This window comes from Thermobia domestica, chromosome 4, assembly GCF_964235325.1.
Source record: "Thermobia domestica chromosome 4, izTheDome1.hap1.1, whole genome shotgun sequence".
Taxonomy (NCBI): Eukaryota; Metazoa; Arthropoda; class Insecta; order Zygentoma; family Lepismatidae; genus Thermobia; species Thermobia domestica.
In genome coordinates this window covers 280,142,107-280,168,010 of record NC_137457.1, presented here as the reverse complement: position 1 = coordinate 280,168,010, position 25,904 = coordinate 280,142,107, and the positions used below count along the sequence as shown (strand labels likewise).

General features: G+C 34.3%; 2 protein-coding genes across 13 annotated transcripts in view; one reads left to right on the top strand and one right to left on the bottom strand.

The window, feature by feature from the left end:
• The window catches only part of LOC145684105 (androgen-induced gene 1 protein-like), a 49,499-nt gene extending 32,396 nt beyond the window's left edge, over positions 1–17,103 (top strand). Inside the window, exons 3-5 of the mRNA XM_081755999.1 lie at positions 6,846–7,063; positions 9,220–9,371; positions 16,555–17,103. Coding sequence (XP_081612125.1) covers positions 6,846–7,063; positions 9,220–9,371; positions 16,555–16,607 — 423 coding nt within the window. The 3' untranslated portion in view covers positions 16,608–17,103. The remainder of the gene's footprint in view (positions 1–6,845; positions 7,064–9,219; positions 9,372–16,554) is intronic.
• Positions 1–25,904, bottom strand: part of LOC145684106 (uncharacterized) — a 510,020-nt gene that overhangs the window by 415,008 nt on the left and 69,108 nt on the right. For 5 of the 12 annotated variants that reach the window (XM_081756010.1, XM_081756008.1, XM_081756007.1 and 2 more), the window contains exons 1-2: positions 24,394–24,744; positions 13,239–13,321 (exon numbers count right to left, since the gene is read on the bottom strand). Coding sequence is in view for 3 of the 12 variants with exons in the window: in XM_081756001.1 (XP_081612127.1) it covers positions 13,239–13,307 (69 nt within the window). In the remaining 9 variants the exon portion in view is untranslated. Of the gene's footprint in view, positions 1–13,238; positions 13,322–24,393; positions 24,748–25,904 lie in introns of those variants that run through there. The other 7 variants (XM_081756003.1, XM_081756000.1, XM_081756014.1 and 4 more) reach the window with 4 other exon arrangements.

Genomic DNA, 25,904 nt, shown 5'->3' with positions numbered 1-25,904 from the left:
GAAAGCAATCGAAGAAAGTGATGTTTTGGATTAAGGTGAAAATGACTAAAACTGTGATATGTTGTAGATATTGTGATCCTAGGAAAAGGTCTTAATGGGCAGAACCACTAATTACTGACCGTTTGGCCACTACGAAGTACGTTTGAAAGCAACCGAAGAAGGTGACGTTTTGGATTAAGGTGAAAATTACTGAAACTGTGATATGTTGTAGATATTGTGATCCTGGGAAAAGGTCTTAATGTGCACAATCACTAATCACTAATTGTTTGGTTACTACAGGGCTACTTTCTTGAAAACAGTGCTATTCTCAAGTTCGGTGCAATGATCGGTACAATGATGTTCTGGATTTACGTAAGATTGAGTAAAACTAAGATATGTTGAAGATCTTCTCATCATGAGAAAAAAGTCTTAATGGACACAACTATCGAATTATCTAATTATGACCGTTTGGTCACTACACGTACAAATTTTTTAAAACAGCTGGGTAACGATATTTTTGATTTCGGTGTAAATGAATGAAACTGTGATATGTGTAGATGTAGTGGTCCTTAGAAAAAATGTCTAGGGCTTTCCACGGTTTTCCTTTGTCCACAAGATGAACATCTGAATGTTGTCTATGCTTAAATGATGTTGGCCGCTATTCTTTCTATTCCTTTTCCGGGTTGTGGAATAGAACTTTTTAAGGTTTCATACAATTCTACCAAAATTCCTAAGTATCCTTACCTTCTGCTGTTTTAAAAAAAGTGGCCAAGTAGTTGCCAAATGGTCACTGATTGGTGGTTGTATCTTGTGTTCATTGAGACTTTTTCTCAGGAGCACAGAATCTACAACATATCATAGTTTCAAGCAATTAAATCGAAATCTACAATACCTTTATCTCCTGCTCGTTTAGAAAAAGTGGTCCTATAGTGGCAAAACGGTCAGTGATGGCTGGTTGTGCCTCTTGAGTCTTTTTCTCAGGATCAAAATATCTACAACATACGTTTCAAGCAATTCTACTAAAATCCAGAATACCGTTACCTTCTGTTTCTTTAAGTAGACCTGTAGTGGCCAAACGGACATTGATTGGTGACTGCGCCTGTTGAGACTTTTTTTTCAGAATTCCAATATCCATAACATATCACGGTTTCAAGCGATTCCACCGAAATCCAGAATACCGTTCTGTTCTTTTTAAGAAAAGTGGTCCTGTAGTGTCAACGGTGAGTGATGGATGGTTGTGCAAATTGAGACTTTTTCTCAGGATCACAATGTCTACAACATATCACGGTTTCAAGCAATTCCACCGAAATCCAGAATACCGTTACCTTCTGTTTCTTTAAGTGGTCCTGCAGTGGCCAAACGGTCATTGATTGGTGGCTGCGCCTGTTGAGACTTTTTTTCAGAATTCCAATATCCATAACATATCACGGTTTCAAGCGATTCCACCGAAATCCAGAATACCGTTCTGTTCTTTTTAAGAAAAGTGGTCCTGTAGTGTCAACGGTGAGTGATGGATGGTTGTGCAAATTGAGACTTTTTCTCAGGATCACAATGTCTACAACATATCACGGTTTCAAGCAATTCCACCGAAATCCAGAATACCGTTACCTTCTGTTTCTTTAAGTGGTCCTGCAGTGGCCAAACGGTCATTGATTGGTGGCTGCGCCTGTTGAGACTTTTTTTTTCAGAATTCCAATATCTATAACATATCACGGTTTCAAGCGATTGCACCGAAATCCAGAATACCGTTCTGTTCTTTTTAAGAAAAGTGGTCCTGTAGTGTCAACGGTGAGTGATGGATGGTTGTGCAAATTGAGACTTTTTCTCAGGATCACAATATCTACAACATATCACGTTTTCAAGCAATTCCACCGAAATCCAGAATACCGTTACCTTCTGTTTCTTTAAGTGGTCCTGCAGTGGCCAAACAGTCATTGATTGGTGGCTGCGCCTGTTGAGACTTTTTTTCAGAATTCCAATATCCATAACATATCACGGTTTCAAGCGATTCCACCGAAATCCAGAATACCGTTCTGTTCTTTTTAAGAAAAGTGGTCCTGTAGTGTCAACGGTGAGTGATGGATGGTTGTGCAAATTGAGACTTTTTCTCAGGATCACAATGTCTACAACATATCACGGTTTCAAGCAATTCCACCGAAATCCAGAATACCGTTACCTTCTGTTTCTTTAAGTGGTCCTGCAGTGGCCAAACGGTCATTGATTGGTGGCTGCGCCTGTTGAGACTTTTTTTCAGAATTCCAATATCTATAACATATCACGGTTTCAAGCGATTGCACCGAAATCCAGAATACCGTTCTGTTCTTTTTAAGAAAAGTGGTCCTGTAGTGTCAACGGTGAGTGATGGATGGTTGTGCAAATTGAGACTTTTTCTCAGGATCACAATATCTACAACATATCACGGTTTCAAGCAATTCCACCGAAATCCAGAATACCGTTACCTTCTGTTTCTTTAAGTGGTCCTGCAGTGGCCAAACGGTCATTGATTGGTGGCTGCGCCTGTTGAGACTTTTTTTCAGAATTCCAATATCCATAACATATCACGGTTTCAAGCGATTCCACCGAAATCCAGAATACCGTTCTGTTCTTTTTAAGAAAAGTGGTCCTGTAGTGTCAACGGTGAGTGATGGATGGTTGTGCAAATTGAGACTTTTTCTCAGGATCACAATATCTACAACATATCACGGTTTCAAGCAATTCCACCGAAATCCAGAATACCGTTACCTTCTGTTTCTTTAAGTGGTCCTGCAGTGGCCAAACGGTCATTGATTGGTGGCTGCGCCTGTTGAGACTTTTTTTCAGAATTCCAATATCCATAACATATCACGGTTTCAAGCGATTCCACCGAAATCCAGAATACCGTTCTGTTCTTTTTAAGAAAAGTGGTCCTGTAGTGTCAACGGTGAGTGATGGATGGTTGTGCAAATTGAGACTTTTTCTCAGGATCACAATATCTACAACATATCACAGTTTCAGTCATTTTCATCGAAATCCAGAATATCACTATCTTCGGCTGCTTTGGAAAAAGTGGCCTCGTAGTAGCCAAATGATCAGTGATTGCTGGTTATGCCCATTTAAGATTTTCTGAGGATCACTATAGCGACAACATATCACGGTTTCAGTCATTTTACCGAAATCCAGAATGTCGTTATCTTCGGTTGTTTTCAAGTAAGTGGCCCTGTAGTGGTCAAGCGGTCAGTGATTTGTGGTTGTGCCCATTAAGACTTTTTCTCTGGAGCCATATCTACAACATATCACCGTTTCAAGCAATTCCACCGAAATCCAATTTACGTAAGTATTTTACGGGGTCCTTTATCATTTGGAAGGGGGCATTGCTCCCTGCAACCCTTTTCTCGTAAAAACGACAGAACCCGTATTTCCTACTTTGAAGTCATCTTTCCATCGGCAGAGTATCGTTTCTTTAAAGTGGTCCCTTTAATCAAGGGGACCCTTTTTTGAAAAGTGGTCCTTTGCTCCCCTTAATCTATTTTCCGAAAGAAACAAAACAAAAAAAAATAGGTGTCTATCAATAGCGTAGCGTGGTATTTCGAAATGGGGATTCCAAAGTTAGTCACTTGTCTGATATAATACAATACAATGCAATACATGTTCAATGTGTATTCTCCTTAACAAGTGAAAAGATTCACTATGCAGCAAATGTTGTTTCGAGGACTCATGTTTTATAGCTTTCTTCATGAAATTACCCAAATCAGAAATACCGTTTGAACACCACTCTGACTCCTTTGCACCAAACATAATGCAGACGAAACATTACATTTTATTCCCTACAGAACACCCAGAAAGCCAAGAAAACCTATCATCATACCACGAAGACTGAAATATTCGCGACTGATTGCTAGTTGTCGTTTTTATGGAAAGCTTTGGGTTAGGTCGTCTCCTTTTGAGAGAACAACGCTGCTCGTAAGTCAACCGAGATATGGGAGTTGTTAACAAAAAATCAATTAAATTTGTGTCTGGTACTGTTATCGTATTCATGATTTGCTAAAAGTTAGTAAGGTACTATACCTTGTAGCAGCCAAACACTTTCCACAGCTTTGTCTCTTAGTTATAAATGCAATTTTCTTCATACTACATTAAAACAATAAAACAAATATTCATTTGAAATCACAACGCAAAAGAAACTTTATACCGCCAATTTTCCTTGACCACCAACGATCAATGTTGCTAATCAAAAGCTTAAATCTAATACAGAACGCAAGGGCATAGCCAGGGAGAGGTGAGAAAATAATTTATCACAAAAAAGGATTGTAAAGCCATGTTTATGAAACAACTTGCAGAAGCTTTATATTTAGCACGGCATAAATTGCAACCATCTCATACGATTACACAACACAAATAGAAGATTAACAGGATGAGTTTGCTCATTAAGGCCCGCAACCAGCCATTAAAGTTTAGGAGAGAGGCACAAATATGCTAGGGTGTCCAATCGTCACAATTCTGGATCTCTTTTATCAATAACTACTCTTAATAATTAGGAGGCCAAAACATTTAGGGGGCCAGGCTCCCCTAATTGCACGCCTGGTGGGGCATACAGAAGCAAATGCGTAGATTACGTTAGACGCCAATAAGCAATTGTCTCAGTTCCTTTTCTGCCACTAGCATTGTGACGAGAAAAACTGGCCCCACTTTTGTATGAATATTGTTTTCAGTATAATTCCCTTTATTTCTCTCTCGTGGGCAGCTTCTTTCTCCGCATATCATACTTCAATCTCGTTTTTTTTAATGTCACCCCTTGAAATTTGTCATCTTGGGTCCGGACCTCAGGTGCCTCGTGAATATGGGCCTGAGTGTATATATCATTTGAAGATACAAATAGAAAGCATTTAAAGCAACTCTGGGGGCCTATTTCTGTGTGTCTACTTCATTGTCAGATATCCAGATACGGAAGAGCCCAAGTAAACTTTGTGAAGGGCGGAGGGTGGCCTACCAGATCGGTGACCGTGATTCTACAAAATGCATTATAGTTATGCTTGTGTATGTGAGCCCTCTCAAAGAGTATCTGGCTACACTCTGGGACATGATATGCATTTATGATGTAGATTATTAGTTTGCCTTTAATTACGATTACAATTACGATGCATTTAATTACGATTAAAGCATAACTATTTTTATACTATCACTTACATAAGCGACATGCTTCATGCTTCATGCGCATGCGTAGGTTCCGCTTGCCAAAGTAAAGCGAGAGAGCGCATCCAGAAGATTGCAGTAGAAATAATTATGGTAATTATAAGCAAACAATTTATAAATATAATGAAATACGTACTTTTTCTCATTAACAGGGGATGTCGGGCATACAGGCGTTCCCTTACGCTACGCCACTGGTGTCTATTTATTTTCGGTCTAGTATGTAGGTGCCAAATTTGAAGAAAATCGGATGACGAAAAACCCTTGGTGAAACTATCTCCTTTACACTTTCACTTTTTGGACTTGACGGGTTTTTGCCCCAAAGTCTTCGATTTTATTATAGAGTCTCTCAAACATTCATTAGGAGTGAACTTGTACATTTCATATGTGTAACGAGTTAATAAACATTCTTGATATATCTATGATTATTATTACTATTACTATTATTATTATTATTATTATTATTATTATTATTATTATTATTATTATTATTATTATTATTATTATTATTATTATTATTATTATAGTAGGGAGCAAGAGTGAAGTAATATAATGAAAATTGTAGTTACTATGCACATGAGATCTGAATAATTATTAATGTAGAGTGTTTTGATTTCTTCAATCTCTAACCTCCACCTAACATATTCATATTACTTACTATAGTAAAGTATATTAAATATCTTGCAGAATTTTTACATTTTCAGGCAAAGCCCCCCCCCCCCCCCCGGAACAAAATCGTACTGAGTTTGCCTACACCACTGAGTTTGCCTATCAACCAACCCAAACTACATTTACAATATTTTCATGCAATTACTCAAGAACTTTTTATACACAATAATTTTACAGATGGCGACATCTACTAGCGTCAGCAGCAAGGATATTATAAAATAAAGGATCTGCCTATACAACAAAATCGTGAAGCCACACGTCACAGTTTCGCCACTCCCACTCCGCCCGCTACGCCCAATAAGATCGCAATGTTTTGAGCCAACATTCATGGCAGAAAAATGAGTAGCCAATCAGATATGCCGATGTTTGGCTGCTTTCTGGCTTCATTGAGTTAATAGGATGAAGATACATATGGGCAGACCCTCTGTTTGATAACATCCTTGGTCAGCCTACAATAACGCATGTAGCGATATCTATTGGCGTGATTGTTTACTATTAGGAATTAGTTATTTGGTACATTTAGATTGGTTAGTTATTTTAATAAAGAACTGAACTAACTCCTCCTTTCTTTAATGTCTATAACAGGTAAAGATAGATTAGTTATTTCACTAAGCAATAGCTGAGGTAAACTAAATTAACAGTGTGGTTTCATGTGTCTAGGATTTTAGGTTTTGGTAGTAGGTTACGTTAGATTAGTAGATTACGATAGATTAGTAAATCTATATTGTGTTAGGTTAGTAATTTCAAAAGCAACTTATGTAAAATAAAGTCTAACTTTTTGTTTTCACATTGTGCACGAATTTTGCACATTTTTTTTTTTCTAGAGAAAATTCTTTGGAGCATGTTGTCTTTTCACAGACGTAATCAAATGTTTAAACTTCTTTTACCTCGAATATTTGATATTTCAATGACGCACATTGCGTCATGGACTTTTCTTATTAGTACCCCTGATAGTGATAACGTAAGACAAGCTATATACAGGTAAATCAAACAAACAATTATAATTATTTGATGTTCTTTTTCTATTGCAGTGCGTGTGTATAGGATACTGGGTGATTTGTACTTATGATCGTGAACTTATTTATCCAACAATTCTGGACCAATATATTCCAAGGTGGTTCAACCATGTCATGCACACGGCTATTTTGCCTTTGATTTTAACCGAACAATGCCTTATATATCACAAATATCCACGAAGAAAAATAGGATTACTCAAGTTATTAATATACAACAATGTTTATATGATATGGTAAGTGACTTTATACATATTTACGAATAGTATATGTGTCATTGTTAGGAGATAACAGGCAACAATAGATAGAAGCTGCTACTTAACAGTATAGTATAACTAACTGTACGGCCTATGGAACCCGGAGGTTCAATTCCGCGTTCACGAAAGCTCCCCATTGACTTCTGTCCTTAGCCAACTGGATCCAGTTTCTATTTTGTATTCCTATTTCTGCGAGATCCATCTTTGTATTGTCCTCCAATCTGCACCTAGGTCTTCCTAATGGTCGTTTTCCGATTGAACTTCAGTTAAAACTTTGAAAGCGTTTCTACTTTCTTCTATTCTGGCTAAATGACCTGCCCACCTGAGTCTCCTAGACTTGACGACCCTAACAATGTTTGGTAAACCGTATAAATTATGTAGTTCCTCGTTATGAAGTTTCCGCCATTCCCTATTTCCGTTCCTTTTGGGTCCGAATATTCGTATCATAATCTTGTTCTTAAATACTCTCAGTCTACGTTCTCCCCTCAGAATAAGCGACCATGTTTCGCAACCATACAGAACAGTGTAGTAGGCTATATAACTAAATAAATAAACTAATCCAGCAAATTAAAAAAAAACTATCCCATCCAGTTCGCGAGCTGCCATTTGTCCATCAATGTCATAGGTTATGTTTACATCAACTTGAGAGCCGCTCCTAAGTCCAATCTATTCGTTTTCGCATGATGCAAGATAACGGAGAGCGAAGACTTTTTATGTTCGTCTTCTCATCTGAAGATCAAACATTTCAGTTGCTGACGTGGCGAAACTTAAGAAACGTGACTTTTTTTTTTTTTTAATATTATTCTGTAGGAACAAGAGGCATGTAATTTATACAATTTACCAAACATTGGTAGAGTCATCAAGTCTAAGAGGCTCAGGTAAGCAGGCCATATATCCAGAATGGAAGAAAGTAGGAACGTTTTCAAAGTTTTAATTGGAAACCCAGTCGAAAAACGACCATTAGGAAGACATAGGCTCAGGTGGAGGGACAATGTTGATAGATCGCAGAAATAGGAATACAAAATAGAAACCGGGTCCAATTGGCTAAGGATAGAAGTCAGTAGAAAGCTTTTGTGAACGCGGTATTGAACCTCCGGGTTCCACAGCCATGGACTTAGTTAGTTAGGGACAAGAAGCATTCGCGTTTATGGATTAGAAATTTAGAAATCACCAAATAAATTGAAAACATTAGAGTGTTTCTTGTTTCTGATACTTTGCGAATTTTGAAAATTCATGTATAATTTTCTGTTGCACATTTTGTTTTATTTATGTATTTATTCCACAAATTAAATTTGCTACACTGTATTAATGAATATTTCTTAGTAATAAAAAAACTAGTAACATCTAATTCGATAAGTTTACTGGTTTACTGTACGAAAAGATAGTATTCATGCGTGTCTCCGTATTTAGTGAGGGAATATTTCATCTATAATTTCTTATTTGCATTACGATACAACACTCTATACTAGTGTTAACTCAGAGGGAAACATTAGCAATACCAAGCGGCTTTTTTATTTATTCGGTTTCTGGTATTCGAAATAGGGCCTATTTAAATTTGGCTTTTTCGCGATTTTGAACAGCCCTAGCTCTGAAACTATGCACTTTTCCCCACAGGTCGATATGAACTTTTTTTTCTTATTTTGGTGTAAGGAATCACCTCTTACAGTTTGTCGGTATAGTTCATTAACACCCTGTATATTAGATTTGGATGGATTAATTTGAATTTTAACGATCCATTTCACCTTCAGTTTATATGAGATATTTATTTCTGTTGGAGCTTCTGTTATCATGATGTATAATAGAATGTCACGATTCATAAGTTACGTTACCTTTCATTTTTTGTAGTTTCCAAAAATATCTCTCTTTAAAAAAACAAAACTTGTAGAATTCAATGAACAATCTAAATCTATTGCTCTTCATTGTTAATTAAAGACTCGTCATATCAAAATGCTTGATAGTGAACGAGAGACATGGTTTGATTCCTTGTGGAAGCTCGTGTTGTTAGGATTCAACATTAACCTTATATATCTTATATATCTTTGGTGCTGAAAGTGGACGTTAAACAAAAGAAAATATTATGATTTATAATATGTTACATAAACCTTACATTCATTTTATGTGTTTTCTTTATTTAGGATTTACTACGCCAACCGTACGATGAACGTGTGGCCGTATCCAATGCTACATCAGCTTCCAAATGTCATAAGACTGTTTTTCTTCTTGTTATGTCATTTGTTTTCTCTTTTTATATACACTGTTGGAGAAAGAGTGAACTCCAAACTATGGGGTAAGTGGTGTTCTTCATTGGCTTTTGTTATGTCATGTCATTTATCTTCTCATTTTACGAGGGCTGGAAACAAATAAGTGGCAACACTGTTTTAACCCCCTTCAGGGATTTTTGTTCGATCTGCTGTTGACAACACATACATAGGGTTGGTGGAGCTATACAACGCGGGTGGCAGCCAGGGTTGCCGTCGGGACTGTACCGATTTCTGACTTATTTGTCCCGCGTCCCGACCGGACACCCGTCGGGAAATATATTGTCCCGATTTATCGATTTTCAAAGTTAATTAATATTTTACTGGGCCATTTTTTTTTTTTTTTTTTTACAAAGGAATAACTTATTCCTTTACACGCACAGCTTTATGTATAGAAGCAATTTAACAAATTTGTGTTTTGTTTATGTTAAATAAATTACAGTTGTTTGGTTTAAATTGTTGTAGGGTGATAACCAAAGAATAAGATTTGATTTTAGTAATACGTTTTGTCAGTAATTCCTTAACAATGCTATACACTCATTTGTGATATAAAAAAAAAAAAACTATATAGTTTTCTCTTTAAATTGTGTTATATTAAGTAAATTGCAGTTGTTTTGGTTTGAATTTGTAGCATATCGCACACCCGGTGGAAGACTGTTACCAGTCATAAATACACATTTGTGGGAGCATGATTTTTAAAGTTTGTTATTCTATCAAAATCGTTTCCTGAAATACTGGTATTTCTGCCATCTACGTTTCTGCATGTAATATTTGTTTAGTTATGTTTCTGTGAAAATACCACCAGGTAGAGCTCGCTTCTCTCTCTCTCTCTATTCACTTTTCTGCGATGATAACTCAAAATTTCCATTTTTTCAGTTGTAACACTCTTCCACTGGGTGTACAATATATTGTTTATACTTAGTGATGAGCAGTTGGTTGGAATTTTAAAAAAAAAGGCAGGTGCCGCATTCATTCAGGTCCATGTTATTTAGCTGATTATATATATTGTTTTCAATGATTTGCCGTTCTTGTTGACGTCTCCGGGGAAGAGAAGGGAGGCTTTAACGCCGATTGTCCCGTCCCGATTTTTTTCTTAAGAAAATTTGGCAACCCTGATGGCGGCGCTAGTGTAGGTGCTGCAGTGATAGTAGTGGAGTGTGTTAAATGTGTGAAATCACGATGCTCTAAAGGGATGTTTTCCAAGTTACAACAACGTTCATGGATAAAGATCGAAGTGCTCCGTGGAAAAAAAGAACATCAGAGAATGTCACTCTAGATTATGTGAAGCATGCGATATTGACGCATTGCCGTATCGGACTGTGGCACGTTGGGTTGCAGCGTTTCGTGAAAGATGTGATAGTGTGCAACAGGACCAGGTGGAAGTCGACATGGGGTCAAAAACGAGTCATTGAATTGATTCAATATTTGCTCCATGTGGACAGGAGGTACACTGCAAGGGAATTGGCTAACAAGGTAGGAACATCCCACACAGCAATGTTGAATGTGCTGCACACCGAAAAATTGCATCCTGGTTCGTATCGCACCATCTTACACGCGCTCAAAAAATGGCACAGATACGCTCTCGCCGGTGATCATTTGGCACGTTACATACGGGAAGGTCGCGTATTCTTGGACAGGAGCATCGCACTTGAAACATCGGCGCGCTCTTATGAGCCAGAACTTAAGGTACAATCAAATGAATGGCGCCACTCATCATCTCCGCGTCCCAAGAAGTTGAGTCAGGAACCGGAGAATGTAAAGGTGATCCTGATAGTGGCATACGATGTACGTGGTATCATATTACGCTATGCATTTCCTCCGAACCAGACCATAAATGCAGTGTACTACCGCAGTTTTTAGAACAACATCTTCGTCCTGCAGTGATCATTGTTTTGCATGATAACGGCCGTTGTCACAACACAGTACTGTGAGGAACTTGTTTGTACGATGGGGATCAGAGTTTCTAGAGAACCCACCTTATTCACGTGACATGAGTTCATGTGACTTTCATCTGTTTTCTAAGATAAAGGAACCACTACGAGAGATGTATTTCTGCACCAGAGATGCCATACTTTGAGCTATAGGGCGCTCTCATGCAGACATTAACAAAGAGAGCAACGCTGCTGGTATCCTGCGACTTCTGTACATCTGGCAACGGGTGCAACATGCTGCAATGGATTACTTGAAGGCCTGTAGAAGTCTCATGATTTACAATAAATGATTCAAGAAAGATGTGTGTGTTGCCACTTATTTCTTTCCAGCCCTCTTATATACGCTGTTGGAGAAAGAGTGAATTCCAAACTATGAAGTAAGTGTGGTGCTCTTCATGATTTATCCATTAGGTAATAAAATATTGTGTCGGATTTTAATCCTACACAGTAAAATAAATGGCTGTGTCAATTAAAAGCAATGACTTTGTTTTTCCCAGTTCTGCTAAATTTTAACACGAGCCTGGTGCTAAAGCGACAACATTTACATAAATATTTTTGTTCTTATTAATCGAATATAACTTATGATGAATAATAAAGTGGCATATATTATGTGTAAGTAGTTACCCTACCAAAGATAAAATATAGTCAGTGACGAAGACGAATATAATGAACATAGGAACAACAGATCGCAGCACTTCTACTAATGTAAATATCATAAAATTAATTCGCTTACAAAACTATCTTCGTGAAAGATTACAGGGAATGTAATACATTATTCGTTACTTGGTATAAATGTCAAATATACTGCGTAACACTTCTATCATAGCAAAAAATAAAAACATACGAATTCTCAAGTGTCAGTTACTAGATATTAATGGTATCCTTAGAGGGCGATTACAGTATAAGACCAAAAGGTAGTGACTATATATAGTACTAAGCATTGTTACTGCCAGTGGAGGCAGTGACTGTTATAGTACGTCTCAAAATTGATTTTACCCAATTATTAATTACTTTGTAGGAATCTTATATTTAATTTTTCCTACGGTGTTATTTTTTGTAATATTATAACTTGTCACAAATTTCGTGTACTCATAATATTTATTCAATCTTTCTCATTTTTCGTTTATGTCAATTAGTTAGTCATGTCTTGACTTGACCAGTTTAAATATATGGGCGTACTGATACTAATGAACAATTTCGTTACCCAGTAAAATACATATATTTAGGATTTTTTTCTAAATTATGTAAATTTATGTCATTTCAATGTTATGATATTCTAAATATTCGGTTTCTTTAATTGGGATAAATACAGTACTTTGAAAATTATTCAATCAGTAAATTCGATTATTGTTAAAAGTAGGCGGATTATATTTGTAGTCTTGTATATGTTTACATTCCCATATGTTGTAATGTAACGTTACTATGGAAACAGACGTGTAAATTCCTGATTTAAGGAACGTCTAGGGTTGAGATTAGAGTGTGTAAATGACGCCTATCATATACCTATTTGATTTTCGTTCCTGAAGACATTTAGCAATTCTGCTAATTTTAGCGGAAATAAGATATGTCAAATACCTAAAGTGTAATTAATAAAGTTTACAAAGAAATATTGAACTGAATCTATGTCAGAAAATCTATTAAATAAAACAATTTGGGAAATATCTTTTTAAAAAATACATGTTATTTCATCAGTGATTCAACATGTTTAATCTGCTTGCTGAGTATTAGATCTTGAGGATTACAGTAAACCGAACTCTTCTTTTGGCTTACAAATTCTTCAAAATTAAGTTTGAGTTTTAACATTACAGTTCAAATTACTTTTATTCACAGGACTCTCAAGTCAGTCTTTCTGCTCTCATTTTTTCCAGGGTGGGGCGGGACGTCACGTGGAGGTATAGCCAAGGATGTTATAAAATAGAGGATCTGCCCATAACATACGTATCCTATGATTGGTGATTTTCTTACCTGTGAAGTTATTTCGGGTGATTTCTTCTCACTCCTATTTATACATCCATACGTGCAGTATGTAACCATTGCATAATATAAATCTGAAACATAAATAAAATTAAATGACAGACATACTACACGTCTACATATGAAGATCGAAATGTTTTGAGCCAACATATATGACGATCGTTCAGTTACCTAATAGGATGAGGATACAGGCAGATTCCCTATTTCAGTGGTTCTCAAACTTTCCGATAACGAGGACCCTCTCTTCATTCGGAAAGTGATCTGCAGAGCCCCTTACAATGCTATCTGAAATTTCGCATGGTATTTAAAAATATACTAATTAGAATTAATTACCACTGACAAGAAAAATATAAAAATTAATGCAGTAAGTAATTTATTCTAAAGATATATGATTGTTTACTAGTGAACGAAATTTCAATTGAAAATACAATAACTTTCAAAACTGAATTTTTTTTTAAAGAAATCTACTTGATAAAAAATGTTCAAAATGTGGGGCCACTAATGTAAGGAATGAAATTCTTTGTGTCTTTCCATAATTACACTGAAATCTGAAATATTGTCACCATCAATCTTAGGTCCGATTTCGCATTAAGACAATTTCGTTTTAAGGTTTTAATACTACAAAGAGCAGAGCAAGCTGCTTACGTAAGTAATTGGTAGGGAAATGCATCAAATGTTGCAATGCCTTTTAAGACAACTCTTCGTACAGCACACACACAACCAAAAGCTACCAAGTTAATTTTCTTTGAAAACTTTTCTCCATGAAGTTTCGCAGGATAGTTCCAAAAACTGTTCTTGTTCTGTGTTAGAGCGATTCATACCTTGTGTATCATGGATTTCTACATTGGTGAGAGAATTTTCAATCCAACCATTACCAGGTTTTGGGACAGGGCAATATTCTCGAAAACTTGCAGCTAATGCTTTCAAGTGTTCTACAAGGTTTTGTGCATATCAGCAGAGAGTTTTTCACCTGAAGATTCAATGAAATCCTTTAGCACTGGAAATGATGAATATATATCGTTTTGTACTTGTACTGCCCACAGCTGCAATTTCTTAATTTTAAAAATACTTCTTGCATAACAGCTGAGAGGTTCATTTTGTTACAACACATTTCAATTTTTTGTCGTCCCGGACCCCCTGGCTAAGTCCCACTGGCCCTCAGGGGTTCGCGGACCCCACTTTGAGGACCATTGCTCTATTTAAAAACATCCTTGCGTATCACGAGGTATCGTTCAAAAGAAGAAGTAAAATACTGCATTCGCAATTACGTTACTTGGTATACTGTTTCAAGATGGTCAAAAGTCCCTCCACAAGACGTCACGGACAGGAAGCCAATCAGAACGCTAAACGCGAACTGAGTCTAACTGTTATTTTATATACCTTTACATTTACTAGCAGAAGAAGTTGAAATTTTGCAAGCATAGCAAAGGCAACAAATATAATTTGTGGCTAGTTTTGCTTTAGTCCTTCCTTCCACAAAGTAAAATGACTGTATTTCTGAGCACTGTACAATACTTTACTGCGTATTTAAATTATTAGTATCTCGTTGGAATGAAAGAGTTTTGGTAAGAAAACCGCAACTCTGATTTTTAATTCAATGACTTTAAATTCATAGTAACGACAAAATCCTTTAGACTAGTTTTGTTTAGTGGACAGCAAATTAATATCAATGGAACATTTACAGTTCAATGGATACCTTTATTTAAAACGATTCTTTGCTGGTGTTTACAAAATTCATTCCCACGAGTATTTAGATCGAATTACCTCCCTATTTTGATTCTGGTATAGATGTCTGGCTTAGTGGCCCAGGTTAAACCATGTTTTGATAATATTGGTGTTAATTATAAGGAATGAAATGTGAATTATGCAGGACCAAAACCAGCCACAGAGGTTTGGGGGAGCCATGAATATGTTAGGGGGCGGGACAAGTCATTATAAATTTTCTTACAAAGATCTAAATTATGTTATTTGTATTAATAATAGCATTTTGTATTGAGATCTGGAGGGGCCATAAAAAGTTTTGGAGGAACCTGGCCTCCCCTAGCAACCCTCTGGTTGCGGGCCTGGAATTATAGAATACATGTAGTACGTAATTTCCAGTTATGTAGGTACCAATATTAGAGTAAGGTAGTGCTGTATGTTATGAACTGGTAGGAAATATACAAAGCCATTATCATAATTTGGATTTGAAAGGTAGCTTGATATTCCATGTAGGCCCGCAGGAAACAACGATTTCGTATTTTATAACTTACGCACGTAAACACCTAAGCACAATCTTGTAAGAACATGTTAAATTTACTGTCGAGTAAATTTGATCATTACATAACTGAAAATCGATTATAGCGACAGCTATTAAGAAAGTCGTGAATTAATTTAAATCAGCTCTTACTAAATGTTCATTACAGATTTCTTTCTCCTTTCCTGTTTAAAATAAAATTTCCTGTGAATAAAAACTAATCTAATTAATACACAATTTTATTTCAATATTTAGCTAGATGATTTCTTTGTAATTTTAAAGTTATTTGGTGAGAATTCTGTGTAGAAATATTTCCAATTATAAGATTCTTTTAAATTTGTAAAAGCAATAGGGGTCTCAAGTGTTCAAAGACGAATGTGTAATAAACCTTCTGCATTATAAATTTTAAGAGATTTATGATAAGTTAAGATTGCCAAAGAATGAAAAAATATTAATTTTTAATTTAAGTAAAATTTCGTGTTTGAGTGATTGCAGGGATATACCTAACAACTGCTAAAATAGCGGCCCAATTTAAAAGAATTATTAAACATTATTATAATCAGCACACATGTACGTTTTAAATAGTAAGTACAACAAATGAAATGAAATGAAATCTTACTTATAGTTTTACGTCCCACAGTTATGCCGGTTAGGCTAAAGGAGACGGTGATGATGAGAGATGAGTGAAATGGTGTAATGAAGAAAGTGGGAGCAAACGGAAGAACCCCGAGAAAACCCTCGAGCATAGTGTTTGTCCACCACAAAGTCCACACGGCGAGTAAGTACAACAAGGATAATTACAACTTCATGATATTTAAATTCTAAAATTTCCCGACACACCCTCTTAAACTGTGTGCCACACTAGAAATCAGCGATCGACAATATACATTCGTCTTATTTTATTGTAAGTAAAAATTTAAGTTCCGAAATCGCAAGATATTTTGATATGGATTTGATAGTTTAATCCTTTATTATTATTATTATTATTATTATTATTATTATTATTATTATTATTATTATTATTATTATTATTATTATTATTATTATTATTATTATTATTATTATTTTCAGCTAACAAGACACTGGAAGTGGAGGGACAAAGACAAGATAAGAAAGCCAGATGAAACATCTTTTAGGAACATTAAAGTTTTTTGAAAAAAAAAATGTGTACTTGAGCGGAATGAGTACAAATATGATTTGACAAAAGTGTGTGTTTGAATACTTCACGGAATGTAAAGTATTTATTATATTGTAAATGATATTTCGCTGCGTTGCATTGTTAAGAAAGCATATATATTACACAACATAGAAGTATCCTACATGATGCGTTCAGGGCACAAAGGAATCAAGTTCACTTTTGGCCGTTTTGTACATATTTCACCTTTTATCTGAAACTCCCTTCAGAGTATAAAAGATTCATTTATAATACTCTTATAATGTAAAAAACTGTTAACTGTACCCCTATAATTTTGATGAATGATCTTCATTTCTTTGTGCTTTTAACGCCTCATATTCAAGGATTCTCACAATAAGAACCATTTCATTACCAAAGGAGGAAACATTTGTTAATAATAAATAAAAAAAAAATATCCTAACTTTTGTACTGGTTTCTTTTTTGTTCTATAATAGTATTCTAGTCTACACAATACTGTATTTACGCGAATCTAATGTCCTACCAATGCTACCGATCATAATTCTCAATATTATATTTGTACTGTTCCCCGCCAAAAAAAAAAAAATAAAATAAAATAAATGTGGATTAGATTCTCGTAAATACAGTAACTTAACCTTTCCTTTCAAAGTAAATGGTCTTGTTTATTAAGAACAAAACAACAACAACAACAACAAAGATTTCCAGAGGGATTCCATAATGTGTTTGGTAATATTAAACAATATCTTAAACCAGAATCGGTCACTTTGTGTAAATTACATCAGGTGTATATACTAGGCAGAGTTGCAGCCTCCTCATTCTTCTTCCTCTGTGGATACCTACGTGTGCTCGTAATATCAAAATAGCGAAACGAAATAGATTAGTATATTACTAGCTGAACCTGCGCTGTCTACTCAGCACATCATTCACGTATGAGCATGAATCCCCTTGTCATTCCTCACAACATTTGTATTTATTCCTTTACAGACACAACTGAAAAACGTCATGATAAAAATCGGCAAGGGGTACCATAAAGAGGAGATTTTTCGATTATTTTTTCAATATCTCGCACCGTTTGCAAGATTGAGCCTACTTCCGGTTGGAGTTTCTAATTCTTGTATGATCAGTGTTTTCTTTCTTCTTGTATGCAGTATGTAATAATCAAATACATTACATACCAATTAATTATGTCAGTGACATATGGTGTTCATTGGGCAAAACACTCCAAACAATAAAGATTCATCTTAGCCTGGAGAAATGGTTATCCTCCGTTTTTCATTACCATTTGGCCATGAAACAAACACCTGAGAAATGTACAACGTCTGTATACAAATGTGTGGTGTTGGAATGTATAACTCGTAGGATATGATGATTTACCTTTTTAAAATTTCAACACTTCCGGTATACCCCTAAAAATGTAATAAGGAAACAACGGCTATGTTTTTTTAATATTCAATTAGAACTGGACAATCTACAGAAAATTTGGAATTGAGCAGCGAAAACGGCACGTTTCCAGCACTTGTGGTTTTCGAGATGTCATTGTCGAAAGGATTGGAGACAAATATATAAACTTTTCTTTGTAGACAAACATATAAACCTAACATTTTAATATATAGATGATATTAAAATTTATAATAATATTCGAACTACGAAAACTAATAGTTTTAGCTTAGAAATTGATAATTAATAATACGATTCACTATATAATTTCCTATTGTTACTTATTTTTATTATAATCTTAGGAAGTAATCATTCATTTTGAATTTCGGTTTTACTAACTTACAGAAGTTTTTTATGCCTCTGACTTGTTCAGACGGCAAGAGATGTTTATGACGCATTTGATGCATTTGTTCGGACGGCAAGAGATGTTTATTATGGGTCTGATATATTTGTTCAGATCCCAAGAGATATTTACGGATTTGATATATTTGTTCAAACGGCAAGATATGATTAGTATGGGTCTGCTATACCTGTCCAGCCGGCAAGAAATGTTCAGGACAGGTTTAATACATTTGTTCACTCCGCAAGAGATGTTTATTACGGGTTCGATATACTTTCTAGTCGACAAGATTACGAACTAATTTCGTTGTTTAGAAGTGACGTCAGCAACATACGGCAGTATTGTCAGAGGTATTTACAGTTTTACGTGAAGTTTTTGGACCGTGCATATTCAAAAGAAACAAAAAGACAAATTGGACCTAATTAAATTTGTACGAGAATGGTTGTGGTATGTGGTGTGGGACAAAAGTTCTTGAGCAGTTCATCAAATATAATCTAATTGAATCAGTTTCACTTCAGGAATGAAGTTCAAAATCTTTTAGAAGTTAAGAAATAAAAGAATAATTGTGAGAGTGACATGGTTGTAGTATGCATGATGACATGTTCCTTATAATCTGTCCAGTCTTACCTCTAAACGGACATCCTTGTACTGTTGAAACCAAGGATGTTATAAAATAGAGGATCTGCTCATACGTATCTTCATCATATGAACTCAATGAAGCCAAAAAAAAAAAAAACCGAGCATCGTCTATACCTGCACGTCTGATTGGCTACTCTTGCTTCCGCCATGATTGTTGGCTCGAAACATTACAATCTTAGTGGCGCGGAGTGGGTAGAGTAGGTGTGGCGAAGCTGTGACGTATGGCTTCACGATGGGTAGGTCCTCTATTTTATAACATCCTTGGTTGAAACATTTAATTGACTAGTGATGCATCACTTCCAATCTGGCACGGGAAGGAGCAAATTATACGCATCCTGTGCCATACAAGATACTTGCAGCACCAGAAGAAGAACACACTTACACAATTAAATTGGCGCCATACCTCACAGTGCATGCTTAAGTGTAACACAGTATTTGTATTACTTCACTAAGCATACGCGATTGCAATATTATTGGGTCATGTGTATTATATTTTTGTACGGTTTCTTCATAGTAAAAGTAATAAGTAGAGACCGGATGTTCAGGCACTAAAAACCTGAAAAATAGGCAGGCAAATAGGCACTTAGAATTTAAAAATAGGCAATTAAATAGGCACTGAAATGTAACACGAAATAATGAAGAAACGTAAATACTCAATACAATTAAAAAATAAATTCAAGCCACAGATAATGTTCAAAGAATATAGAAACATAACTCTGTTAATATTTTCTTTTGCTATATATATGGGTAGCGTTTATATATACAAATAAAACTTGGCATGTATTCCATATCTATTTGGTCATTCTCTACACCACTTTATCACCACACATAACAGTCCAAATTTTATACACTTTATCAGTACACAGAGCAGTCCAAAGGTTTATAGCACTTTGTTAGTACACTTAGAAGTTTAAAATTTTACATCTTATCACTGCAAACAGCATTTATATTTCTCGGAAGAGGCAGAATCCTTTATTGAAGTACTAAATTATATATTTTCCCCCAATAAAGCCTTATTTTGAAGAAAATACATAGAATAGGCAATATTAGGCACAAAATCTATTATTTAGGCAGGAATGGTCGAAATAGGCAAAATAAAATTGGCTTGAATTGAAACTATAACCCGCGCTTTAAACTTTAAAATATTATTTTTGATCATATCTTTAATATTAAAGAATAGGCAGTTTGAATAACATCCAGTCTCTAGTAATAAGTAAAAGCGGTGAACCATTTTGCGGAGGAATACAAGCGGCAGTAGGCCTACAGCCAATCGATGTGGTTTAGTTCCATGTCACTTTGTTTATAGCAGGTTACAGCTAAGGCGAAACAATTAATAGAGCTGTAGGTATGACGAGTTAACATAGTAAAAAATCTTTTCTTTTTATTATAATGGCATATCTAGTGTTCATAGATCCAAGACATGCCATCTTTCTTTTAAAAAAGGAAAGAAAGTCCCAGATTTTGTATTTAGGAGTAAGATATGAAATATTATTACAAAAAATTTCCCACCTTTTCCTTTTGTGATATAGTGTAATCTTTAGATCTAATCTGTAAAGATAAAGAGATTTTTTACACTTATTTAGTGCTTTCTGACATTCTACAGTCCACCCTATTTTATGATTAGGTTTGGTTTTATGATTGTATTCCATACATTTTTGAGGATGTTTTTATACTTTTCTTCAACACTGACATTGTTTATATATATATATATATATATATATATATATATATATATATATATATATATATATATATATATATATATATATATTGTTGCAGTATGCGCTTCACGACACTCCAAAATTATAGAAAAGGTAAAGATTTAAAATTTATTAATTTCATTAATTGGTTTAAAGAGAGAATTATGACAATGTTTTGTTTATTATTCTAAAATGCTGTAATCAAGTAGCAGACATGTTATATCATCAGTAGGCATTGCTGATGCCTGTTGTTTCATCAAGAAGAAAGACACTAGTCTGCAGTGTCACAATAATAACAAAACAAATATGAAATATATAAATGTCAAACGTTGTGAAAATTTTGTAAACACAGACACATAACTGAAATTAGGTAAAAGTGGAAATATCGCAAACATAAGCTGTCTACAGAATTTGGTCAATGAAAGAAAATGCAGAAATTGTGAATAAGCACAATTTCGGCTCAGAGATGGGAAACGTCAGAATAAGCAATCAACAACAACAGAATTCGTCATCACGAGAAGGACGATAAAAACCTAATGTTTGAGGGAATCAAGATGAGTGAAGGATCAGTGAAGGAGGATCAGTCTCAGGGAGTCTCTATGATCAGTTCTGGGAGACCCGTAGAGGAGCAGTTGTTAGCAGTATCCATAGAACAGTCTCCAAGGAGTTTTATTCTTGGCATAGTCTCAATGAGCCATTATTGAGATCAACATCGAACCGAGTTCCAGTGGACATCCATCCACTGGGCGACGAACTTTGAAGTCTGCAGTTCAAACCTCGTTCATCAAAGGTATGCTAAATAACATCTCTGATATTCATTCTTTGACCAATTCATAGATAGTTCTATGCAATGCGAATTAACTATTTTACTTAATAACACAGACAAACATACTACTACTGAAACTCTCCTATAAAACAATAAGTGAATAAATGAATTCTCTAAAGATTAACATTATCAAGTTTTAATTCAATCTCCTTTCGCATTATAATTAGTAAGTAAGTCATACTACGCTCCCGCAAGGAGGTTGAAATGGTGGAGGCGACCTTTGGTTCGATTTCCGGGAGGTCTACTGTTTAATAAGTTTAGTAACCCATTAGTGATAAAGTAAAAGTGACTCTAGGTTCGATCCCTGGATCAGTAAAAGTAGTCATACATCTTGAAATGGTCAGATACAAGAAATGACATGCGTTTAGGTTTGATTCTCGTTATGATATTAAGGAACATAGTATAGTTACTGGGCTATAAACATGGCTGGAAGCCATAAGGGTAATTTAACCCGCACCACCCGCCCTTACTGTGTGCTAACATTAGACATAATATCGTTAGAAATGTCGTTTTTAAGGCAGCAATGCTGTCATCATTGTTATTCATCCAGCGACATGCTTGGATGCTACAATAAGTACTCTCATTTAGACATGTAAATAGAGCATAGCCAGTAGTATGTATATAGTGAATATTAATTATAGTTGTAAGTTTATAATATAGGAGTCGGGTATATATAAATATAAGTAGTTAATTAAATTTATAGTTAGTGTAATTATAAGTAGTTTAAGAATAAGAATTATATTTAGTTTAGTCAGTAAGAATTATTATTATGGTTATATAGATAATAAGGTTGAGGATTTGTATATTATTGTAGTTTTAGGAAAATTTAAATAAGTAATTTTGAGTAAGATTAAAATAAAATGAAGTTAAAATAAGGAAGTAAACATTAGAAGTTAAAATAAAAGTAAATAAACAAAAATGTCTTCAAGACATAGTAAATAATACATTACTAAGGTAATAAGAATTTTGTTTTAAAAAAGTAATAAATAGGATTAAATAACTAGGTCATGAAGGATAATTTTTAGGTAGCTATCTGGAAAAAAAAAGAAAAATAGAAGAATAAGAATATAGTAGTAAATATTAGTAAATAAGTAAATAAAGGCAAGAAAGAATGAAAAAAATGATCGATGAAATTTAAATGTATGGTGATTAGGTTTAAAAGATATAGTAAATATATTCAATGTAATTAGGACATTCTTTATAGGAAAACCTAGGTAGGTTAGAAATCACATTTTCGTGACGTTGAACTGGGAGTGCGCCAAACCTCTCACGAAAATTTGTAGGAACACATAAGTCTTCGGCGACATTAAGGCGGTACAGAAAGGAATTAGATACCCACTTGTCGTTCCGCAAAGCGGTGAATTTTTTTTAGTGAGTCTTACCTATTTAGTCGAGTACTAGGAAGATCAAAATTTTGAATTTTTTTTTTGTTTTTTTGTAATTGGATTGTAGGATTAGAAATTAGTTAGATGTTAAGAACATAAGTGTTAAGAAAATTAAGAATAGAAAATAGACTTGCTATCTAGCAATTAAGTTAGAATAGTTAAGTTCCTAGGATAAGGAAAGGTACAAAATTATACTGATCACATGCATTCAAATTAAGGAATGAGAAAATGAGATGGAAAGATCTGGAAAGAGGAAAAGAGAAGGAAAATAAGTAAACTAAAAGGAATAGATAGCTAATTTAATAGTATATAGATTAATAAACAGAATATTATGGATTTGACAAGGCAAGATTTTAATTAATCTTGAAATATTTTATTATTGTCACTAGATTTGACGATTAAGTATTATTATGAGTATTAAGTATTATTATGATTATTATATTTTAGTAATGTTAATGAAAAAAAAAAGAAGCTAGCTAGATAAATATATGAGTAAGCATTAAAGATAAATACTAGTTAAGATATAGAGCTCTAGAGATAGCTATAATAGAGAAATAAGCTTACTAAATAAGATTTTAGGGGATATAGGACTACGCTATATGCAGTCGATTTAGATACCCTTAAATAGATATAGCACACTATGAGACGAAGTATAGTATCATGTTTATAAACTGATCAAAGCGTTCGTTTCAACGTTTAGGCCATTTGGCAAGAAATGATTTAATTAATTATTATTATTTAGCGCTAGTTAACATTACTGTATTATTATATTATTATTAATTATTATTAAGATTATTATGATTAATTATTATCAAAATTATTATGATTGATTTATTATTATATTAATTATACCTGAATGTGACAATGGCTTAGATAGTTTTTGGGTTACAAGGCCAGTAACTAAAGACGTTTGAGTCAAGATCTAGAAATAGACAAGTATGAAGTACAATTAATGTACTATTTATTATCAATATAATATCGAGATATCGATTTAAGTTGATTATTATACCGATTTTGACGAGTTTTAATAGTTAAATAAATAAATAAGATTTTTGAGTATGGAGAAGAAGGGAGTTTTAAAGTAAATAATTTTTTTTAAAATAAATAAATAGTAGTAAAAGAAGTAAATAAATGGAGAAAGTAACTGTATATAAAACGGATTTATATGATGGCTTGCGAGGAAGGCCGCAAGACAACAACAAAGGCCTAGATCCCAGATTCATGGAAATATGAGTCTGCTTCAGTATAATTCCCCGAATCTGTAAATACGTTTTATGTGCAGTGAATTGTGATAAATAAGTAATTTAATAATAGGAATAAATAAAGACAATCGGTTACGGAACATAATTAATAATAGAAATTAAAATATTTGTAAAATGTAACATGTAGAGTATTATAAATAATGTTTAATAAAATAGTAGAGTACTCACCATTAAAAGTAGAGATGATATAGCACAATAAAAGGATGTTGAAAAAAAAATAATTATATAGATATAACGCGTTCACACACGAAATTAAACATCACGTAATTTACACACTTCATTGAAAAAAAAAAAAAAGAAAAAAGGTAATATATTTAGATTTACACATAATTTGCATTTGAACTATGAATTGGTTGATCACAGTATCAGGATGATATTTTATCATACAATAGAACTGTAATAGTGAGTGCACGTAGACAATTATGTATCAGAAAGACGCTTTACACGTAGAGTGAATATGTAATTAAGTCAAGGTCGAGCGGAAATTGCAGAAGGAGGAGAGAGAGAGATGAAGTTTTTGCTGAGTTCAACAGTTTTTGCATAAAAGCGTTGACTCGAGATTGACATTGTGTTGCCAACCATGGTAATCAATTTGTGTCAAGGTTGCGGAAAACAGAATGCTGTTTATGTTTGTGTTTTAGTGTTGTGCTGAATTTAAATGGAAATCCATAGTGAAAGTGCATAAACAAATACTATAGTGTGTGTATATATATAGTGTGAATATGAATAGAGCTGTTTCAATTTTCCTAAGAAAGGACTTAGGTTAGAAACATTCATTATTGTGTCGACAGCGAACAAAGTTCAAATAGTGTTGTGTTTTGTCAATAGATGGCAGACACATGCTGTTATCAAGCAGATGCAGTATGCTCTCATCAAACAGATGTGAATTTGTAAGTGAGAAAGAACTAAATGAACTTTTGGAAAAGAAATCAGGAAAAAGAAAATTCGTGAAAATTCATATCATTAATTTTTGTTTGTTTGTTTTAACAATAATTTGGCTTTCGATTTCAAAATAAATTATTTTTAAAATTTTCACACGAATTAACAATGTTGAAATTTCATATACAGGGAGTTCTCCGAAAGCCGATCTTTTGCAAAGATCTAGTCGGCATCGGAGATGCCTTAGTTTAAAGTAGGGGCGTGTTGCAGTATGCGCTTCACGACACTCCAAAATTATAGAAAAGGTAAAGATTTAAAATTTATTAATTTCATTAATTGGTTTAAAGAGAGAATTATGACAATGTTTTGTTTATTATTCTAAAATGCTGTAATCAAGTAGCAGACATGTTATATCATCAGTAGGCATTGCTGATGCCTGTTGTTTCATCAAGAAGAAAGACACTAGTCTGCAGTGTCACAATAATAACAAAACAAATATGAAATATATAAATGTCAAACGTTGTGAAAATTTTGTAAACACAGACACATAACTGAAATTAGGTAAAAGTGGAAATATCGCAAACATAAGCTGTCTACAGAATTTGGTCAATGAAAGAAAATGCAGAAATTGTGAATAAGCACAATTTCGGCTCAGAGATGGGAAACGTCAGAATAAGCAATCAACAACAACAGAATTCGTCATCACGAGAAGGACGATAAAAACCTAATGTTTGAGGGAATCAAGATGAGTGAAGGATCAGTGAAGGAGGATCAGTCTCAGGGAGTCTCTATGATCAGTT